We start from the raw sequence: 22,572 nt of genomic DNA on the forward strand, positions 1-22,572 counted from the left end.
ATAAATCTAATTTAATTAATTTATATTCAAAATTGATAAATTAAATAATTTATTATAACATTAAAGAAATAATTCTAAAATAAATATAATAAAGAATTCAAAAATTAAAATATTTATTATACATTAAAAATATTTAAATTTTAAAATTCTAAACATGCGTGGGCTATAGCGGACGCATATGCGTGGGCTATAACGGACGCATATGCGTGGGTTCTGTGGGCAACGCAAAACGGACGCATATGCGTGGGCCGCGGCCGACGCAAATTTTTTTTAAAAAAAATAAAATTAAATCAATATATGCGTCCGTTTTGCGTCCAATGTAAATCTTGCGTGGGCTTTTACTCATTTTGACCGACGAGAGTAGCGTCCGCAAATGGTCCACGCAAAAATTTGGAAGCTAAATCAAGTTTTTCTTGTAGTGACATGATTATAATTTGTTCACAAACATTTATAGGGAAATAAGAACTTTTTTGCAAACTAAAATTACTTAATGAATAACTTGCCGATAAAAAAAATAATGAAATTTAAAACCATTTTTTAAGAGAAGTTAAAAAATCATTTAACTTTCTTATAAAACTAATTTGAATTTACAACAGAATGTTCTTTTTTAAGTAACTAAGAAGAACTCTATGTGCTATGTTTGAAACAAGAGATTACACAAGTTACTTAACATGAATATACACACGTGTATATATATATAGAGAGAGAGGAATGACATTATTACATTATCATCGATCGCAGACAGTGAGAATTACATAATGAACATCGATCGCAGACAGTGAGAATTACATAATGAACCTCCCTGGAAAATACAATATAAGGTGTTGATAATGGAGGGCTGTAGTATAAACGTAAAGTTATTGAAGAATCTGAATTGATAGAAGAAAAGCCAGAGACAGCATTTATTATGACATTATGATAGATAATATATATATATATAGAGAGATATTATTATTATTGTTATTACTATATATTGGTGTCTGGATTTGATTTAATCGGTGTCCCTAGCACAATGCGTGATTTGGCTGCAACCACGAGAGTAAGGGTTGGCACGACCCCTATCCTGGCAATTGTAGTAGGAGTTTCCACGGTTACCACACGGGGCTTGGTTGGCATTGAGGGCACCATAGCTGATGTATTGTTCTCGCCCCGCCAGTGTGCGACGGTTGGACTCAGAATCTAGCTGCATCTCATTGTCATCTCCAACCAGATCCATCCCAGCTCCAGGGAACCCAAATTCATGAACTTTGGAAGCTTCAGCCACCATGGCCAAGGCCATGGCCAAGAGGAGGAAAGAGAGCCATACCTTGCACTTCATTTCAGAAGGGAGTTTTTGTGTTACTTCTTATTCGAATGGGAAAAGAGAAAGAGAAAACGAAAGCCTCTGTGTTTGCCTTTATCCCTGCCCTTCCTCGTATAGGAGGGGAGCAAGAGGATATAGGAGAAAAGGGTTGGGTAGGTAGTTTAGTTTGTAAGGTTAAAAAAGGATAGAGTTTGTAGGGTGCAGAGTTTCGTGGCTCTCTTACCTGTGATTTAACCTAATCTTTGGTTCTGCCCGTTTCTTCCTCCTCCTTTCTCTCTTGTGACTTCAAATTTATCACTTTATGCCAAATACAGAATGGTCCTCTTCCTCAGCTTTCCATGTCCTGCTTTATTGCGAAAATCATGAAGTGCATGTGCCATGCATCATGAACGTGCTATAAATTCAAAGGAACGTGTCTATCTAACTAATAATAATCATCTACTGCCAGTTACTATAATTGGAAATGTGCTCATTATATTTGTCCAACGTTTTTCACAAATGTAACAAATCAAATAATAAAGAGTAATGTATACAACATTGACACGTAAATAATAGGTTTGTTCATTTCTGTAATAGTCACCTTTAAAAGTCATGTTCAGTAGAATATTTTATTATAGTTGAACTTTAAAACTTTTTCTTAGAAAATACATAGAAATTCAAGTCTATTACAAAAAAGGTTGTGACCTTCAAAGGTAGTGTCAGTATCCACCGTCAATTGGGCTCTTATTTTGGATCATGTGAACCAAGGTCCAAAGCAACAATTTTTTACTTTTAATTATAATAGAATGAAAAAAAATATATATTTTCTGAAGAAAAAAAAAATAGATTGTATTAAAACAATTGTTGTTACATCTGAAAACATTCTAAAACAATTTCTATATACTTCTGAGGCATTTTTTTTAAAATCAAAGTAATCTTTTTGGTGGTTATAAGTGGCTCAATTCCCTATCTAGCACTATTTACATCTTTATTTTCCTATCTAGCACCCTTTTGTTTTTATTTCCCTATCTAGCATCCTTTTGTTTTTATTTCCCTATCTAGCACTCTTTTATTTTTTATTTTCCTATCTAGCACCACTTTAAAAATAAATAAATAAATAATAAATTATTATTTTTTAATAATTTTAATTTTGAATGCATTCAAAAATAAATATTTTTAATGTTTAAAATAATTAGAAATATAATTAATGAATAAATAAATGAATTTTTACAAAATAAAAATTAAAAAAGTAATAAATTAAAAATGTTTAGTTTAAAATTATTTTTTTTTAAATGAAGAAAATAAAAAATTAAACTATACAACAACATAAAAGTTAAATCTATAAACATAAATTAGTATTTATTTTTATTATTATTGATGATATAATCATGTTAATTTCAAGTAAAAAATACAGGACATAATTATTAAAAAAACCAAAGTCAATTAGTATTAATTAATAGTGAACACGTAAATAATATTGAAGTGTCTACCCCTAAATGCAAAATTCTAAAAAAAAACCTAATGCAAATGTTACAGTTAATGCTACACTGAATGCATTAAAAAATAAATATTTTTAATGTTTAAAATAATTAGAAATATAATTAATGAATAAATAAATGAGTTTTTACAAAATAAAAACAAAAAAGTAATAAATTAAAAATGTTTAGTTTAAAATTATTTTTTTTTAAAATGAAGAAAATAAAAAATTAAACTCTACAACAACATAAAAGTTGAATCTATAAACATACATTAGTATTTATTTTTATTATTATTGATAATGTAATCATGTTAATTTCAAGTAAAAAATACAGGACATATTTATAAAAAAAACCAAAGTCAATTAGTATTAATTAATAGTGGACACATAAATAATATTGAAGTGTTTACCTAAATGCAAAATTCTAAAAAAAACTAATACAAATGTTACACTTAATGCTTAAAAATGAGAAGAAAAAAATGCAAAAATAAATAAGTCTAGAAAATAAAAATAACAACAATAAAATAAAAACAAAAACCATAAATAAATAAATAAAGATGGCAGAAAAAATAATAATAACTAAAAACATAAAAGGTATAAAATAAAGGAAAAACAAAATAAGATAAAGATAAAAGATATAAAAAAAATCAAATAAATCAAAACAAGATAAATATAAGAGATATAAGACGATACTAAATAAGTATATGTTGATCATAAAAAGGAAAATAAATTAGAGATGATCATTCATTTAATATGTTTTTAGTTATTATTATTTTTTCTGCCTTTCTTTATTTATTTCTATTTATGTTTTTATTCATTAATTATATTTATAACTATTTTAAATACTAAAAATATATTTTTTTAATGCATTCAAAATTAAAATTATAAAAAAAAATTACTGAATTGTGCAATTCTCGTCATTAATTATGTTTCATTTTGCATAAACTATTTAATGTACCACTGAAGAAAATATCAAATGAATGATCATCTTTTATTTATTTTCCTTTTTATGATCATATACTTATTTAATATCGCCTTATATCTCTTATCTTTATCTTGTTTGAATTTTTTTATATCTTTTATCTTTATCTTATTTTGTTTTGCCTTTATTTTATATCTTTTATGTTTTTAGTTGTTATTTTTTTTCTGTCATTCTTTATTTATATCTATTTTTTGTTTTTATTTTATTGTTGATGTTTTTATTTTCTATACTTATTTTTTTGTCTCATTTTTAAGCATTAAGTGTAACATTTGTATTAGTTTTTTTTAGAATTTTGCATTTAGGTAAACACTTCAATATTATTTATGTGTCCACTATTAATTAATACTAATTGACTTTGTTTTTTTTTATAAATATGTCCGGTATTTTTTACTTGAAATTAACATGATTACATCATCAATAATAATAAAAATAAATACTAATTTATGTTTATAGATTCAACTTTTATGTTGTTGTAGAGTTTAATTTTTTATTTTCTTCATTTTAAAAAAAATAATTTTAAACTAAACATTTTTAATTTATTACTTTTTTATTTTTATTTCGTAAAAACTCATTTATTTATTCATTAATTATATTTCTAATTATTTTAAACATTAAAAATATTTATTTTTTAATGCATTCAAAATTAAAATTATTAAAAAAATAATAATTTATTATTTATTTATTTATTTTTAAAATGGTGCTAGATAGAGAAATAAAAAATCAAAGAGTGTTAGATAGGGAAATAAAAACAAAAGGGTGCTAGATAGGGAAATAAAAACAAAAGGGTGCTAGATAGGGAAATAAAGATGTAAATGGTGTTAGATAGGGAATTGAATCGGTTCTAAGTATGCACTACAAAAAAATTATGAAATAAAAACCAATTTTTAAAGATTAAAAATAATTAGTTGACTAAATTGGAGATCATTTTAGAAACTAAAAAAATTTTAGTTACTAAATTAGTTTTTATTATTGTTAAATGGTTTCTAAATTGATGTCTAATTAACAACCAAAGTTTTTGCTGCCAAATTTAGAATATAAATAATTGGTAGTAAAAATCTTGATTGTTAATTAGACACCAATTTAGAAACCATAACTAATTTAAAAAACCAAAAAAAATTTAGTATATAAAGATCTATAATTTAATTACTATAGCAACTAATTATTTTTTGACTCTAAAAATTGGTTTATATTTCATGATTTTCTTGTGGTAATATATTTGTAAGAAATTGATTTTTTTTTCTGAAATTTTAGTAGCACGTCGAGGAAAAACGGTTTGGAAGTTTGTTAGGATTAAAGGTGATTCTGAATTCGGTCTAAAGGTTTTCCTGATGAGAAAATAGTAGCATAGAGGCTATGGCAATAGATGGAGGAAATGTTTTGTTTATGTGATTTTTCTTGGTCTTTCATTGTTCTCACATTTTAATAGCGGATATGTTGATAGGTTAGTTAATTTTGATTTTGAGACTATAAACAATTATATTTGGTGGGATGAAATTCCTAATTTCATAGCATATAACTTTTTAAGTAATAAAGAGTGACCTTCCAATTTGCTTACTTTTTTTGTTTTATTACTATTACTATCAGTCTTATCAATTTTTAGAAATTAAAATAATTAGTTACAAAATTATTTTAAAAATTAAAAAAAAATTGGTTTTTAAATTAATTTCTATTATTATTAAATAGTTTATAAATTGGTATCTAATTAACAACCAAATTTGTTTCTATTTCATGATTTTCTTGTAGTGTTTATCTTCTCTTTTATTTTTTATGTCTTTCTACATATCAAATTTCATTTAAATAAATTTATGCCAGTAGTAATACTATATGTGATATTCAACAATAAATCAACAACTAAGGTAACTAAATGTCTAATGTTATTCAGGAGACAAAATAGTTGAAGTGTTAGTAGAGAGTTAAAAAAATTAGCTAGCACCTAATTATAAATTGTTAATTATTAAATTACATATACTAACTAATGTGTGTCAATTATCATAATAACTCAATACTTTTAATAATTAATCATCTTAGTAGTTTTAAAAAGGAATTCACAATAATATTTTCATTTTGAAATCAAATGATATTTTTCCATTTAGCATTTGTTAATAAGACCCGTTGAGAAGGTAATGAATAATTTTAAATTTTCATGTTATACATGCAATTAAAAATAACTATGTAAATCAAATTTAAGAGTGCCTTTTGGATGCAAAAGTTTAAGAAAAGGAGAAAGTGAGATATTGCGACTATTACAAGTAAAGATTCAAGTATATAAAATCCTTAGAATGTCTAGTTTTACCTGTTCAAAATTGCTTAGGTATTTCTCAATTCTTTACCTTTTAGCACGATGATCATGCAATGTTATTATTATTTTTTCTGGTCATTCTTTATTGTTTGGGAAGTTCTCTCTATATATATAAAGTGAATTTCATTTTCATTGAAAATGTCAAAAACTTTGGTTGAAATTGTTATCTTTGTTGATGCTTGTGAACTTGGATAACCTGGAGAGATTATTAGTGTATCATTTTCTCATTGCAAATAAATAAATGGTATATTTGGTTGTTCACATCTAAAAGTTGCAATGCCAATTTGGAATTGTAAACAATATTCAAAATCTCATATGGGTGTCTGTAATAATCCCACACATCAATCATGACTTTGCATATATAATTGCATCTACACTCACTCCCAACAACTTTCTTCCAATATTCTTTCCCTCCACTCAAATGCTCAACCCACCTTCAGGGTTATGTACCTATATACACTGTTTCTCAATCATTTTCAATTGGAAATTGTTAAAGGAGTATTCCTCATATTGTTTTTTTTATAGCAATAAAAAAATCAATAAATGGAATCACTTAAGGTGTAGTCCAACCCTTATACATAAATAACACTACCATTTTTCTATCTAGAACTGTCTACCAGAATGCAACAAACATTAACGGATCATCTTCATACCGTACAAAGGATTCAGAACCCAATTTGAGTAAGGAAAGAGATCACAACTAGACTTTGTGTAACTCCAAGACCAAACTTTTACTTGCGTCAAAACAAACACTTCTACCGCATTTGTCACTCCCCTATTGAAAATGACAGAATTCCTATGCTTCCAAATTTCGCTCACTACACCGACCCAAATTGTACCTCAAACAACGTCCTCCGAAGTAGAAGCCTGATATCTCATGAATTGAAAAAAGTTTGTCTTAGAATCCTGGAGAAATACAAACGGCACTCCAAACCATGTAAAGCAAAGACTCCAGACTCGTTAAGCAAAGTCACAGACGATAACCAAATGACTGGAAAGACTATGCATTTGACAGAGATGCAACTACTAATTACCACAAAATTGTTTCTAAACCTTCTTGGAGGTTTCCACATGATTAATATTCATGCAGAGAAAAAACGACAGCAGATTGAAGATATAAGCTCTACAACACCAAAGTTCAAGCGATAATGAAGAACTCTACCAAATACCAAGGTGAGCCAAGGTAATGGATTAAAAGTGTTTTAAATGACAAATTCAAACACAAGACCGTGAAACGATTGATCTACAACTTTTAGGAATCTCGCATACATGCAAGAATATCTGCAAAATGTTTTGCATGCAGAATAGAATAAAAAACCAGAGTAATTTCGTCTCTCACTTTAGTTACCTATCTTTCTGTTTTGCTTTTATTTCTTCAAACTAATACAAAGAATCTTATATTTTTCTCTCTCATTTTCTCATAAATTCATGGATCCAAACATGTATCATAGCCACTTTTCCATATGGGTAAATAATGTTAATCCAAATGCAAACATGGTGTTGTATTTTATTTTATATAATTAAATAATTAAAGTTTTTACATTACAAATTGTATATATTAAATTGATTTTATAAAATATTTTATTTTATATTACATCACTACAAGAAAATCATGAAATAGAAACCAATCTTAGAGACAAAAAATAATTAGTTGTTATACTGACTAAATTAGATATATTTTAGAAACTTAAAAAAAATATTCTAAATTAGTTTGTATTATTGTTAAATGGTTTATAAATTTGTATTTAATTAGCTATCAAATTTAGAATCTAAATAATTGTATCTAATTTAGTCAGTATAACAACTAATTATTTTTATTTCTAAAATTAATTTTTATTTCATGATTTTCTTGTAGTGCATAAAAAAATAAAATTCAAATCTTAAATGAAATTTTGAATCATCACTATAAGAAAATCATTAAATAGAAACCAGATTTAGAAAAAAAAAAAATTAATTATTATATTAACTTAGATAATTTTAAAAACTAAATAAAATATTGATTTCTAAATTAATTTCTATTATTGATAAATAATTTTTAAATTGGTATCTAATTAGTTACCAAGATTTTTCTACCAAATTTAATTTACTAATTATTTTTAGTTTCTAAAATTGATTTCTATTTAATAATTTTTTATAATTAAAAATTTATTTTTCTATTAATAATTAAATAAAATATTGATGAGAACATAAATGCATAAAATTTATTAAAATAAAAATTGGAAAAAACTTTAAAAATGATATAATTCAATAAAACTTAAAAAATTAAATTAAAACCTTATAAAGTGAATTGTGTAATAAGATTCTCTTAATCTTTTAGAAGAACCCCATTGAATCAAAATAGTTATATTTACAAGGTTAGGCACAGTGTAACATGGAAAATTAGGGGATACATGGGAAACTGGCAACAGATTTAGTAACAATAATGAGGTTTGAATTTTGGCACGAAATCAACGTCAATCACTAACCTAACAACAACTACGTAAACATGTGTCCACCTTTCCCTTCTCACACAATCCATACTCACCAATCTTATCACATCAAATTAAATAAAAAACATTTAATTATATTTTAATAAAATTTTATAAAAAAATTCATACATAACACAAATTTAATTAAATTTTAAAATTTTCATAAATTTTGAACATTTTTTGACTTTTTTTTATTCCATTTACTATTTAAAAGTTTTATATTTTTAATTCATTTTTATTCTTTAATTTTATCGTTAATGAAAGTGAAGTAAGTATTATCTCTAATCGTTATTACTTATAAAATTACGTTACATGTCAAGAAGTCTTCCACAGACATCGCATAATATTTCAACTTGAAGAACACGTCTTAACAACCCAAATTCAAATATATAATTTGTTAACAACCTATTTATAATAAAAAATATTAATATCTCAATCAAAAAAATAATTATCAAACACAATATAACAAAAAATGTCAAATAATTATATAACTTATAAAAGTTCTCAATATATCACGAATTTTACCGAAATTTATGGTAAGCAGTTCTATACATACAAGTACAAGTCATGTATGTTTTCTCGTCTAGTACCACTCTACAAGAAATAATAAATAATAAATAATAATAATAATAATAATAATAAATTGATTTGAAATAAAAGAAAAATAATAGGGATTCAAATAAGATGACTTCATTCTATGTGACTCAGCACTGGTCAGAAAAAGACATCTTCAAACATAAGCAAACATGGAAATTTAAAACATTGGCCAACCCTCCAACTCTTTAACTACCCATCACTCTCTTCTCCAATTCATGCATGCTTCTGTGGGCAATTTGGTCAAACATAAACAAAATAATTAATAGAGATAGAAGATAATGGAAGAGAGAAGAAACAAACATAATTAGAAATTTTTTGTTTGATTGAAAAAAATAGAAGAGAAGTTATGTGAAGTTTAATTTTCTAATAAATTGTTTAATTTATTTTTAATAATCGTATTCATTAATATATTTATTATTTTATAAAAAAAATACAAATTTAAGGAGTCATTTGATCATGAAAATCAATAACATTACTTCCTTTTTAAAGTGATATAATTAATATGTTGTCATAACATCCTTTTTCACTCTTTTCTCTCTTGTTTTACTTGAAAAATGTAATAATGTAAGATTTTTTTCATAATTTTCTATTCTTCTTCCATCTTCTAGATCAATGATTTCCACTTCTTTCTTTGTCACTTTCAAACCCATCATAATGTTTCGTTTGGTTGGAAGAAGAAAAAAAACAAAGAATAAAGAAAGAATGAAAATTAAGTGAAAAAATAAAATAAAACTATTTATTATTATTATTTATTATTATATCTGCATAATTAACATTTATTATTTTATTAATAATATTTATTATTATTTATTACTATAAAATTAATAAGAGTAAAATTATTATTATTAGTAAACACAATAAAGAAGACACTAAACTAAGTCATTGCCAAAATAAAGGAAAATGTAATGTGTAAACACAAGTAGAAAAAAATGGGTAGACTTGATGAGTCAGGCTAGTATTAATTACGTTAAAGGTGTTAAAACAGGTGGAGTCAAATAAAATATATGTACATAATTTATATAACAAAGCTTTTAATCTAAAAAATTAATTTTTAAAAAATTGTTTATATTTAATCTTTTTTCTTAAACTGGACAGGTGTCGACCCGACATGAAATCTTAAAGCTATTATTTAAAATTTAGATGGTACTGGATTCATAGAATTTTATGAGAGTATAGAATTTGACGCGGTGCAGCGTGAAGCAGAGGATAATTGGAAGGTAGAGTAATAACGTTGGATTGATTTAGAAGTGATCTTGCATATTTAGTGAGTGATGATGATGAGGCATAAATATCTAAAACAATATTAAAAGACAAAAAATGATTAAGATAGTTTGATGATGAAGCAGGTTGTTCCTTTTTTCCATTTGACAAACTGAAACAGCACCACACTTGCCTCCATTTTCCTTTCTACTTCCTTTCCTCCAAAGGTCAATTTTATTCGTTGGTTAGGTTTCCATGATTGGGACTCCTTTCCGCTTCCAACATTAGCTCCCCCTCCCTCACTGCACTACCATTCCACCACTTTATGTTTAATCAGCTTTTTCTTCTTAATAAGGTAATTCTTTATCTAAGATTCTTTTTCTCTTCCACTTTCTTAATCTCCTTCTTTTTTCTCTTTCACTTTCACTCAACAAAATTTCTTCAATCTTGATCTACCAATTAACAATTTCACCCTCTGCTATCTGGGTCTCGGTGTTGTAATCAAACTTCTAACCCCCTCAATTCTTTCTTTCCCTTTTGTTCTCCAAATTGTGTTTTACCGTATGTTGCACAGACAAAACTGGTTTTTTACTCTGTCTCCGACTGATACCTTAATTTTTAGAAGGGTCATATTCAGCTAGTTTCCATTCTGTTTGCTTGTCCGTAAAGATGATTAGGGTACTCATCTGAGGACTCAAATATGATCATTATTCCCCTTCATGTTGGAATCAGGGAGATCTTGGCTTATACTTAGTTGGATTGATTATTAATTGTGTTTTGGTTGATTTTTGGTAATCATGCCCTTGGTACCGTGTGCTTTATTGTTTTACTCTTTCCCTTCAAATTTTAGTCTTTTTGCTAATTTTGTCTCCGATTGGAACTCTCAGACTACTAGCATCAGATTTTAAGTTTAGAATGAGAGGAATTTGGTAGAAAGAAGGTCGTAATTGGAAAGTCTTTGTGTCATTCTTTTTATTCCTTGTTAGCGAGTATAACTTTACCATTACAAGGTGATGATGCTATTAAGTGGTATTGAGTTTATGCCCTTTCTTCCTGCACACTTCATTTGAAGAATTAAAACTGCACTAATTTCAAATTTCAATGCAAATCACCAAAGAGTGCTGCTGTCTAATTGCTTTTACTTAAAGTGAAATATCTTAATTATTATAATTAGGGCATAAACACTTTTATGAAAAAAATAAGAAAAGAAGTACACAAAAAATTAACTTGTACATAAGTTACTTAATAGGAATTCTCTCATATTAATTTTTTTAATTCATGCCCTAACTAATTTTATCCTAGGAAGAAACTTATTTCGTTTTATCTTTTTATTTTCATTTCTTTTTAAGTGTTTATGGAGAAGTTTATTCAAACAATATTTTGATAGTGTTACTTTCTGTTTGCTGGTGGCATATTATAAACTTTTACAGACGGGGTAACCAATTCAGACTCATTTTTGTTTTTCCCAACTCAATGTACTTTTAGTTTACAATGGAGTTAAAACTTCATACTTGTGATGCTGAAGTCCTTATATCTAGAACTTTTGTACTTTGTTGAAATTGAGCAGAAGTTTATATTCCTATCTTTTGATGTGTGCATTTCTATTTATTTTTCTGTCCTTGCACTTGGAAAGATACCAGAATACTAATGGGCTAGGTACTTCATTTTGTGACAAGCTGAAGGAGACCTTTAATTTCGACCATGGCAACTAATTCTTCTCTTTCTGGAGGTCATAAAGAAAAGCAAATTCTCTTTGAGGTAACATTCTGAAACTATCATTCCTAGCTATAAAAGCTTAGGAAAAATTTCCTTCAATATCCTTAATTTTGAACTTGTGTCATGCTCAGATTGGGAATTCTGAAAGGCAGTTGTGGGCATTGATCCATTTTAAAGGTCCATTACACTCTGATGTTCTAGCCTTGTATAGTAACATCAGGTCAAGTTATGAGAGAGAAATTCTCAGTAACCACACTCATTCGGAACTTCAAGAGGTTGAATATTGCTTGTGGAAGCTTCACTATAAGCATATTGATGAATTTCGAAAAATAATTAAGAAATGCTCTGGTAATGCAGAGAACAAGAAATCAGGAATGTTGCAAGATGGTGTTGTGCAGATAAACAATGACAGTTATGTACAAGAATTTAGGTCATTTCTTTCAAAAGTTACTGAGTTTTACCAAACTCTGATTGTAAAAGTCAGAAAACATTATGGAGTCCCAGAAGAGGCTTTGTTTCATAAGAAAGGTTGTGTTTCAACTTCTTTTGAACCAGAATCCATGTTGAAATGTCAATATTTATGTCACCGCTGCTTAGTTTGTATGGGGGATCTGGCCAGGTATATACAACAATATGAAAACCTTGATTCTCAAAAGCAAAATTGGTCAATTGCTGCCACACATTACTTGGAAGCAACAAGGATTTGGCCAGATAGTGGAAACCCTCAAAACCAGGTAAACTTTAATATTAGTTTAAAATTAGCTCTAGATCTTTTGCTCAAGAAAAAAGTTTTTTCATCTATTCTCTTCCTTGGCGTTCATTTTGCAGTTGGCTGTATTAGCAACATATATTGGAGATGACTTTCTTGCTTTGTATCACTGTGTGAGAAGTTTAGCTGTTAAAGAACCCTTTCCCGATGCCTGGGATAATCTTATCCTACTATTGGAAAAAGTAAGATGATATTTAAGTTCTTGAATTAACTTAAATTGGTTTTTATCCATGCTTAATGTTTCTGAACTTGGGAAGGTGTCATCTCTAATGATCTTGCAGAACAGGTCATCTCATTTGCCAGATGATTCCAATGAAGTCTGCTTTGATTTCTTGAAACCTTCTCAAAGGATCATTAAAGAGACTGGAGCGAGGTCAAGTGATGATAACTCAAATTGCAACATGTCTGAAGGAACTAATAATTTTACTAACACAAAGTTATGGTCTCTAACAGTCAGAACAATTAGTTATCTCTTCATAACGACGAGGTACATCTTGGTTTCAATTATTTTTTTCTTGAATTGTCTTGCTATTTTATCTTGTCATTTTAAGTTTGAATTCCCTCCCTTGGTGTCAAATTGAATCATGCATGTTATGTATCTTTAAATAGTATTTCATTTTTACATTCTTTTAATTTTGAGTTAGCCCTTGATAACGTATCATTCCTTCATGTGTTTCATAGGACATAATGCATCTTTGAAATTAATGTATTATTTTTTGAATGTTTTTATCTTCAATTCTTTTGGAATAGGCAATATACCAATCTTTACCACCGTGATGAATTTACACTTCCGTAAAATTTTAATTGATCTGCATGTATACTACTATCTATACATTTGTTAGTCCCAGGAAGTTGCTGGAAACGTATTCACTGAACAAATAATTTTCCAACGATAAGAAATAGACATTTGCTTGCATATTATACATTGATAACTTTGGGAGTAAATATCAAGTAAAGATAGATAATTATTGTTACATTTTGCCAACCAAAACATGTGAAACATAAAATATCTTGATATATGAATATTAACATTATTTCAATTTCTGCAACATGTGAAATGATGTTATTTTCCCCTTATTTCTTGAAGCTGTTTGGAGGAATTCCCCATTGCATTGGCATCTACTATTGGAGTGTTAGATGAAATGATGGAGCTAGAAGATATAAAACTAAAGACCATGTTAGAATCCTATGGACAAATGGATTTAGCTAGAAAGGGTCCTTTCCGAGCCTTGCAAATGGTTTCCATGCTCATATTTACACTACAGAATCTTATTGATAAACATGAGAAAAATGAATCAAAAGACTCTAGTGATAGTCAGCAGCTTGTACTGATTCAGTTGGCATTAGCTGCTGCCTTTATTGTGGTGGGTCGTTTTGTTGAAAGATGCTTGAAGTCTAGTCCTTTGAATCACTGCCCCTTGTTGCCTTCTGTACTTGTTTTCGTGGAGTGGTGTGCAAGCATGCTTGATGCAATTGTATTGTATGCAACTGATCGAAAGAGTGAAACAAGTATATCTTACTTTTTTGATGCGCTTGTTGAACTTCTAAATCAAGTAAATGAGAATAGAAAGGAAACCAAGAAGCTTGTAGATAATAGCCCTCTTTGGGAAGACTATGAATTGAGGGGCTTTGTGTTAGTAGCTTTTTCACATGTCTCATTAGATTTCTCTAGTGGATGGGAACACATTGACAACTTTGAGAGTGGGACTGAATTGCGTACTCAACGCATGAGTGAAGCAGCAATGAAGATTGCTAAGAAATCCAGTAATTTGCATAAGTGGATTATATGTGATGAATTAGGAAGAAAATTTTGTTCTGCGAGATCTGGTGAATGTCAGAAGAAGGAAACAGATTTGGAGTCCACCAACAAAAAGACAAGTAGGGATGACCTGAATCAAAAAATTGGCAAAGACACTGGGGAAGGTGGAAAATGTGATACAAGGGATAATCCAAGTAGTTCCAGCACTAACGAAAAACCTTATGTCGTAGAAGAAGAAGAGGAAGAAGTTATTCTATTCAGGCCTCTAGCTAGGTATAATTCAGTACCACCATACATACTTTTTTCCCCTGATGAGCAGATGTCATCTAGAAAAGCAAAGGAGGATAGAGTGTTACCTTCTGATGATTGTCTGCATCGTACTGCATCTCTGCCCTTGGCACAAAATCCATTTCAAGGTGACATTTTGAATTCAAGGATGAACGAGTTAATTCAATTACAAGAACCTTCAGTGAAGGGATCAAATTCACCCACATTTTCTGAAGGTCCAATCTCTGCTGGTCATCCTTCACTCAATGCATGGGTCCTTGATAGAGGAGGGTTGGGCACCAATAGGCTGGACCCCATTGAAGAACTAGCTTCTACATACTTGACTGATCTTTCTATCAACGGAACTCAAAATTCAGTGATGAGTTCAGTGGAAGAGTTTCCAAACTTCCCCTCCTCTTCTGCTACGTACACTGCTCCAATTCCTTCTGCTCCATTGTTACCAGATAATGCTCCTTGGTACACTGATGTTATTGTACAATCTAGTGTGTCTGCTCCATTATTGCCAGGCAACGCATCACCAGTAAATGGTTATTCAGCTTGGAGTTCTACTTATGGATCCATTGGATATGACAGTAGCTTTCCATATTATTCCAATGGATATCTGCCGCCACCAGGTAGAATCACTTCTGAATGGCTGCGTAGGTACAGAGAGAATCCCTCACTTGAGAGGGTCAACAGTCAGATGCAACCTGCTTATTTGAATGTTCTTGGAAATCATGAAAACTTCCTCCATCATGATACCCACAAGTTAAACCAATTTGATCAATTGGGTAATCCCCTCTCTTCTAACCAGTACACATATATGAAGCCACTAGGTCCCCTTCCATTGCAGCCAAGTTATCCCTATGCTTTTGGTGCTGGTGAGCACTTAACCGACCTCTTCCACAATTTTCAAAGACCAAGACCTTATGGGTGTGGTTATGTGACAGAACAAAGAAACGAGCCATTGCCTCTGCTAGAGCACCTTAAGGAAAAGGAATGGAGACTTCAGCAGGATCCTACCCTCAATCTCAATGGGCCTAGATTCATGGGAAATTAAAACTTCTCATCTGAAACTCGTTTACATCATTTCAAAATTGTACACCTTGCTGGGACTTTGATTCCATACAATACAAAGGTATCAAACACTATGTATATATCTATAATGCGTAGTATTTCAAGTTTCCTTTCTTCAATGAAAGACGAATTTCAAAGAATGTGGATGAAGAATCCTTTATTCAGCCTTTAATTGGTTAAGCATAAATTTTCATAGTGCATGATCATGGGGAGTACAAAATATGCGACTAGTGAAAATAAGCCTTCTTATTGTGGTGGCTAATATCATAATTAGTAAGAAAGTGTATGCAGTGACGGTAACCAACTCATGGGTTCTTAAAACTAAAAACAATTGTAAAGGTTTCAAGTTAAAAGATAATGGTTGTTGAAACTAACAGACAATAGTACATTCAAAACCAGTTTCATTCAAAAACATTATGACTGTGATCCTACCATAACAATAAAAAGAATTTTGTCCCTAAGAAAACAAACACTCTCGGAAAATGTTGTAATTGTGTATGTGTATGATTTGTCACCTTACTTCCCTCCCAAAATATATTAATAAAAAAGACAAAAGTTAATATAATTATTTAGATTTTTTATTCATGATCAGAGTTTAATTTCAATAATTTAGATAATAAAGCTTCGTATTAAAAGTTAGCACTAACTATGGATACGAAATTTTAGTTTTAATTTTTTAGAATAACTTTCAGATAATTATTTAAAACCAATAAAATTACCATACTTGATCATTTGTAATTGAATGATCATGTAAAAATATTTTATATTGTTAATGTCTATCTTTTTCCCTAAATTTAGTTTGAAGAACTGTAAAAACTATTTGGAAAAAGATGCATGTAACTTTTCCTAAAAATAACCCGGAAAAAGCACTAGACTTTAAAGAATTAAGATTAAAGTAAATACTAAAATTGAAGTTTACTTTAATTTATTTTAGAACATGTTTACAAAAACAATTGAAAGAAAAACAGTCATCATTTCAGCTGTTTCCAAATACACAATAAAACTACGGTAGTAACAAAAGCTAACATAACATAACCTTGAACTGTGAAATGAATCCATGATAGAAATAAGCTCTTTTTTCTTTCTGTTTCCAACCTTTCTGTAAGACAGTTTCTTCTTGCACCGCTACATTTTTCTTCCTGCACCCCCACAATGTTATGCAAAAATCAAACTGTCCCTATTATTTTTTAAAAATCCTAAAATGCACTTGAACTGTATTTATTTATTTTCATTCTAGATTATGAAATCTGAAAAAAATTTGGATTGGTACTTCCGGTAAAATTTGGGATCCACCAATCCGTAATTCAAAATATGTATTTCACATTCAAAGATCCATTATTCAAAAAAACGCATTATGGATTCTCCAATCCATAACGGAAATATGAATTCCAGATTCAGAAATCCATAATTCAAAAACAAAATATTTCGGATTCACCAATCCGTAACAAAATTAAGCTTCTGGATTCAGCAATCCAGAAATCAATAATTTATGCAAAAATTACTTTTGGAACACCCCCTCATCAAGAAAAAAAAATATTCAGTTCTGGATTGATGAATCCGTAGCACACTCCCATATCCCAATTTCTGATAACCCACGGTTCCTTTTCAAATAAAAGGTCAAGGTCAGTTTTGGAATTTAGAAAATTGTGTGAATGCAGAAAGAAAAACGTAGGGGTGCAGGAAGAAGAAGCTGAACTCAAAATACCAAAGTGAGAAGCCCAAATATTTGGATCATTGTTGAAAGCCCAATGAATTTTACACATAATTTTTTTTCCTTTTCTTTTTATACCTAAAAGGCTAAAAATGGTAGAACGAGAGTTTAACGGGAAATTGGGATTTGATTCAACAGCAAAAAACCCTAAGCAACGCATTACGATTTGCGTTTCAAGATGGAACATCAGCATGCAGAAGCAGATACTGGAGATGTATCATCAGCCCAAGCAGTTCTGCTTGGAGCTTTAGCCCCTGGTGTTAATGTTCGTATTTTCACTCTGCGATCACTTCTATTTTTAATTGTATACCTTTTTTTCACTAGATTTGCGTGATTTTTGTTGTTGCTGCTGCTTTTTTAATTCAGGCTCCTACATGGATTACTTTAAAGTCGGCTTTTTTAATGTTGGGTGTCTGTCTTGCTGTTATGCTGGCCTTGGCATTCTCTTCCAGTGATTCATGGTTGATGTTCCATGTTGCATTCTTTGTTCTAATTTGCGTCACCCTATTCTTGCTTCTCAGCTGGTACTTTCATCATTCTTCCCTATCTGTTAATTGTATTGCTTTCAAGTTGAAATTGAGATTTCGTCCATCATCATGCTTCCTATACAGTTTGCATCCCAATGGACTCCAAATTAAACATTTATCAACTAGGTCCATAACTTGGTAGTGTTGTTATTGTAGTAGGTGAGGCCAAGTTTTGTGCTTTATGTATGAGTCAACCTTGTCTGGCGCTGGTACTCCACATCACATGGCAGTGCAAAATATTGTGATGGGTTGATGATGTTATAATTCATGAATCAAATTTAGTTTTCTTCACAGTGCTATAGCATCGATAGGACGTGTGTGTGTTTATGATTAGTTAGTGTACTGTGATTCTGTAGGTGGTTGTGTTCCATTCTTAGGGAAGATTTCAAAAATGAAAATAAAAAGAAAATGCATGTTGTATCATAATAGCATATGTTTAAGTAAAGTCGTGAAAAGCATCGGTGTGTTAATGTTGGGTGTCTGATAGTGTGTCCGATAGAGACACCATTTCAGTTGTTTACAATTTTCTCTGATGAATTTTTTATGCAGTACTGAATACATTTTCTCTGCAGGTTTCTTGCAGAAACTGGTTTAGTTTCTGTTGAACATCAAATGCGTGAGATGGGCTTAGAGCATAAGGATCATTCGGAGAACCAAAAGAGCAAATGACTGTTTCTTAGAATATTGCTCGAGACTTAGATTATTTCCGGGGACATTTTCTTGAATTGTGTAGGGAAACTTCGGTTGAAATCTTTCATGGTGAATTGATCAGCAACCAAATGTTCCAGATTGCTTAAGGGAAACGAACCAGCCGAAAGGTTTATCTTCTGTCAGCTACTCTTGTTTCCCTCTCCCTATATATCTTTTTAATGGTGTGATGAAACAGATGCATCTGCAGGGGAAACTTCCACAAGAATTTAGTTTCTTTCGATATGCTGTAGTGATCTAATGAAGACACCGTTTATGTTGTGATGTGGGGATAACTTAATTTTGTTCCATTTTTTTTATAGTGATACCTTGTAGCTTGTACGTTGCAAGTTGTATAGATTCCCTTTTTTTGCTTTTATTATTTCTTGCCAAATTAGACTTCTGGTAGTTTTTTATGCAAGCTCTCACAGATATATTTGTGTGCTTGTTTATCTCTCTCCACACACTGAACTCAAAGTATTATCATCAAAATCAACCAAGGTTTATGTCTTGGTCTTTCCAAATCTATTTTGTTTTAGTCCTTATAATATATCAAATTTTTATTTCTAGTCTTCATAATATATAAGGTTTTAGGATATCTTATATTATGAAATGAATGGATGACTGGAACTTCGTTCCCATTCGAAGGCAATAACTTGATGGGGATGACATCCCAATCCAATCCAATAATAAATGACCGAAATATTGGCAAGTATCTAACTTTTATCTTCTAATACCGCTACATCGACTGTACCTTTAAGAGCCAAGTCTTCTAATATGAAAAGAAAATTTCAGCATATTATGTTCTATCTATGAACAATTGTATTTTTTTTAGCCGTTTCGGTTTAGTGTAATGACCATCTACGTCAATTCAGAAGCAAAGAACTATAGTTTACTTGAAAAATCATAGTATATACATACATGTTTAAGACGTGTAAGCAAAACGTATTAAATATCTTATGAAATTGACACAATCTAAAACATCTCCACAAAAGTAATTTTGCAGATGAGGGGGCCTGTGTTTATCATCAATCATATATAGACGTTTATTTCCCCTCCAGAAATAATAATTTTTCTTTACTTGGATTTTCACATCAATTCAATCGCATAAGTTGATATGAAGAACATAAGCATGATTGATTCCTCAAATACGGTGAAGGTAGGCATAAATTGAACGACCATAAATACAACTCAAACAGGCAGGTAAAGAATATGTTAATCAATCAGAACAAGTAGCTCTTTGAAGAAACTATTCATTTTCAGAAAACATTAAAAAAATTGAACACTGTTTCACTTCCTTGACGAGAATTATGACCAGCTCTATATCACAACGATTGAAATCTAAAAGTTACATCGGCTTCCCAAATTCCATTACTTCCATAATTCTTCCATTGGAATACCACGCTCCAGAGCAACCTCACGAAACTGCTTCATTTTCTGCACAGCAATAACGGTTGCTCTGGCATTGTTGAGTGCGTTGTTACTCCCTATTTGCTTTCCCAAAGCATTCTCAACTCCTGCCATTTCAAGAACTATTCTCACAGCTCCACCTGCAATAACTCCAGTACCGGGAGAAGCAGGTCTAAGCATCACCTTCGCTGCTCCATAATCTCCATCAGATCTAAAAAAACAAACAACAGAAAAATAAGTAGCAGCCATCTAGAAGCATCAATAGTTTTAACTAATCATCATTCTTTCATAAAGAGCCCTGAAGTCAATCAATCCAGATTCGCAGATATCAGAGTCATTCACATACTTCTACTCCAAGTAAAGGTTCCAACTCTTATCAGGAAGAAACTAAGCTTTTCAATTACTATTTGTAATAAGGAACTTCCAAAATAATTATACAATTGCTTGCCAAAACAACCGTCGAAACAATTCTCACTTATATGTTAGTCAGCTTGTCTAATTCTGCATAACGTGGGACTCCAATCCAATCCAAGAGGCAGCACTAGAAGCAAAACACAGACATTTCAAAGGCTTTAGAAAATCGCCCGTGTCCTTGATTTTGGACACAACATCAAGATTTTTGGCATCTTGGGAACTAAAATGCAAAATACTATGAATCTCATCAAAACTGCGACCGCAATTGAAAAGTTAACACTTGATCAAAAGCTGAAGTAGAGGCCAATATCCATGTCCACACCTGAGACTAACTTCTCCCTAAGACTTTTAATAGAAAAAGTCATGAAGAAAAAATAACGACTTTTCCAAATTTATACTTTTAACTCATACATATACAAAGTCAATTTCATTTTTTTCACATTTAATTATAAAAAAGCTCGTCGATTCAATCTTGGGTTGGATTCAAAAGACACTTGCAGATTATCATAATGGCATAAGAGTGTGACCAAAACAAAGAAACAGTTTAGAAATACAGAGTAAGGTAAGGTTGAGAAAGTACCTGTGGGGAAAAGTGGAGTACTTAGTCATAGGCACCTTTATGATGTTCCTCCTGGCATTGGCGGCGGACTTCTGAACGGCGGCGACGACTTCCTTGGCCTTGCCGACTCCGACTCCGACTTGGCCCTTCCTGTCGCCGACAATGACGACAGCCCTGAAGCGCAACTGCTTCCCTCCCTTAACAACCTTCGTCACCCTCCTCACCTGAACCACCCTCTCTTCGAACCCGTCGCGGATCTTCTCCTTCTTCCCGCCGGACCCGAACCCCGTGTCCTTCTTCACCAGGGCGTCCGTTTCAAAGACGTCGTTCCCGAGCACGGTGACGCCGCTGAATGCGGGGCCGTAAAGCTCCTCGTAGGCGGCGGCGATCTCATCCTCCGTCTCGAGGGGGGAATCGTCGAAGGAGGGAGGGGCGACGAAGCCCTCCGGGGGCTCCGGGGGATTGAAGTCAATGTCATCCTGCGGGTTGAGGTTGTCGAAGAAGGAGGTGTCGATGTCGTCGGAGGGTTTGCATTTGGCGCAGAGGAGGGAGGGGTGGTGTTGGGGTTTGGCGAAGAGGAGGGAGACGGTGTGCGGTGGCGAGGGGAGGAGAGAGAAGCGGGAAGAGGCGGAGAGGGAGAGGGAACTGAGAGCAGAGGAAAGCGAAGGTGCGGCCATGGAAACAGGGAAAGCTTATCCTGATCCTCTGATCCTCACCAACACTCAAAGCAAAAACTTATATGTTTGTGAACAAATTAAGATCAATAAATTTCAAAACATTAAAATATGCATTTCCTTCTTCTTCTTCTAAAATATTCTCTTTTTTTCTTCTCTTAATTTTAGATGAGACAAATAATAATTTTATAAAGTGAAAATATATTTTATTCAATTTCAAATTACTATAATTAAATTTAGTTCTGATAATTTCATGAATATGTTCCTTTTTGTCTTAAGCATTTCAATTAAGTATTTTTTTTGCGTCGTGAATATTTTTTTCGATTTTTTATAACAAAAATATTGACATGTGTGTAAATTATGACAATGTTAAAATTACTTATTTACATAAAATATGAATAGAAATGTTTAATAATAAGTTTTAACGTTGTTAGTTTAATAATTATATTAATATTGGAATTATATATTGTGTTCGAGCAAAATTGGTTAATTTTGGAAATTTAGAAGAGCAAGACAATTTTAAAGGACCAAAGTTATTCGTCAACGAAACTAAGGAGAGTAAAAGTAAATCCAAGTTCAACACTGTGTAAATAAATAACTATTTTTTATCCTGTAAAAATTTGAAATTAATATTAAGATATATAAATAATATTTATGTGGAAATCCTAATTTGTTTTATTCGTATTACATGTTAACA

General features: G+C 30.7%; 4 protein-coding genes across 13 annotated transcripts; 2 read left to right on the plus strand and 2 right to left on the minus strand.

Moving 5' to 3' along the window:
• Positions 1 to 696: 696 nt before the first annotated feature.
• Positions 697 to 1,616, minus strand: LOC137809769 (protein RALF-like 19). The gene has a single exon (XM_068610853.1). It carries the CDS (start codon positions 1,316 to 1,318, stop codon positions 992 to 994), a length of 327 nt encoding a protein of 108 aa, XP_068466954.1. The 5' UTR covers positions 1,319 to 1,616; the 3' UTR covers positions 697 to 991.
• Positions 1,617 to 10,299: 8,683 nt separating this feature from the next.
• On the plus strand, positions 10,300 to 16,033 carry LOC137812051 (nonsense-mediated mRNA decay factor SMG7-like). 10 transcript variants are annotated; one of them, XM_068613939.1, is made up of 7 exons: positions 10,429 to 10,660; positions 11,988 to 12,063; positions 12,153 to 12,296; positions 12,379 to 12,755; positions 12,850 to 12,972; positions 13,072 to 13,277; positions 13,878 to 16,033. In XM_068613939.1, the coding sequence occupies exons 4-7, from the start codon at positions 12,396 to 12,398 to the stop codon at positions 15,874 to 15,876; spliced, it is 2,688 nt and encodes an 895-aa protein (XP_068470040.1). In that variant the 5' UTR covers positions 10,429 to 10,660; positions 11,988 to 12,063; positions 12,153 to 12,296; positions 12,379 to 12,395; the 3' UTR covers positions 15,877 to 16,033. The 10 variants fall into 10 exon arrangements, with proteins under 10 accessions (XP_068470034.1, XP_068470032.1, XP_068470040.1 ...); XM_068613938.1 differs by having other exon boundaries at positions 10,460 to 10,660; positions 11,939 to 12,063; XM_068613937.1 differs by having other exon boundaries at positions 10,460 to 10,660; positions 11,982 to 12,063.
• A 1,668-nt stretch (positions 16,034 to 17,701) lies between these two features.
• On the plus strand, positions 17,702 to 19,342 carry LOC137812055 (uncharacterized). Its single transcript, XM_068613942.1, has 3 exons — positions 17,702 to 17,869; positions 17,971 to 18,128; positions 18,704 to 19,342. The coding sequence occupies exons 1-3, from the start codon at positions 17,783 to 17,785 to the stop codon at positions 18,798 to 18,800; spliced, it is 342 nt and encodes a 113-aa protein (XP_068470043.1). The 5' UTR covers positions 17,702 to 17,782; the 3' UTR covers positions 18,801 to 19,342.
• A 715-nt stretch (positions 19,343 to 20,057) lies between these two features.
• LOC137812053 (small ribosomal subunit protein uS5c) lies at positions 20,058 to 21,995 on the minus strand. Its single transcript, XM_068613941.1, has 2 exons — positions 21,223 to 21,995; positions 20,058 to 20,439 (listed from the first exon to the last, which is right to left on the minus strand). Exons 1-2 carry the CDS (start codon positions 21,876 to 21,878, stop codon positions 20,190 to 20,192), a joined length of 906 nt encoding a protein of 301 aa, XP_068470042.1. The 5' UTR covers positions 21,879 to 21,995; the 3' UTR covers positions 20,058 to 20,189.
• Positions 21,996 to 22,572: the final 577 nt, after the last annotated feature.

This window comes from Phaseolus vulgaris, chromosome 2 (assembly GCF_000499845.2).
Source record: "Phaseolus vulgaris cultivar G19833 chromosome 2, P. vulgaris v2.0, whole genome shotgun sequence".
NCBI lineage: Eukaryota > Viridiplantae > Streptophyta > Magnoliopsida > Fabales > Fabaceae > Phaseolus > Phaseolus vulgaris.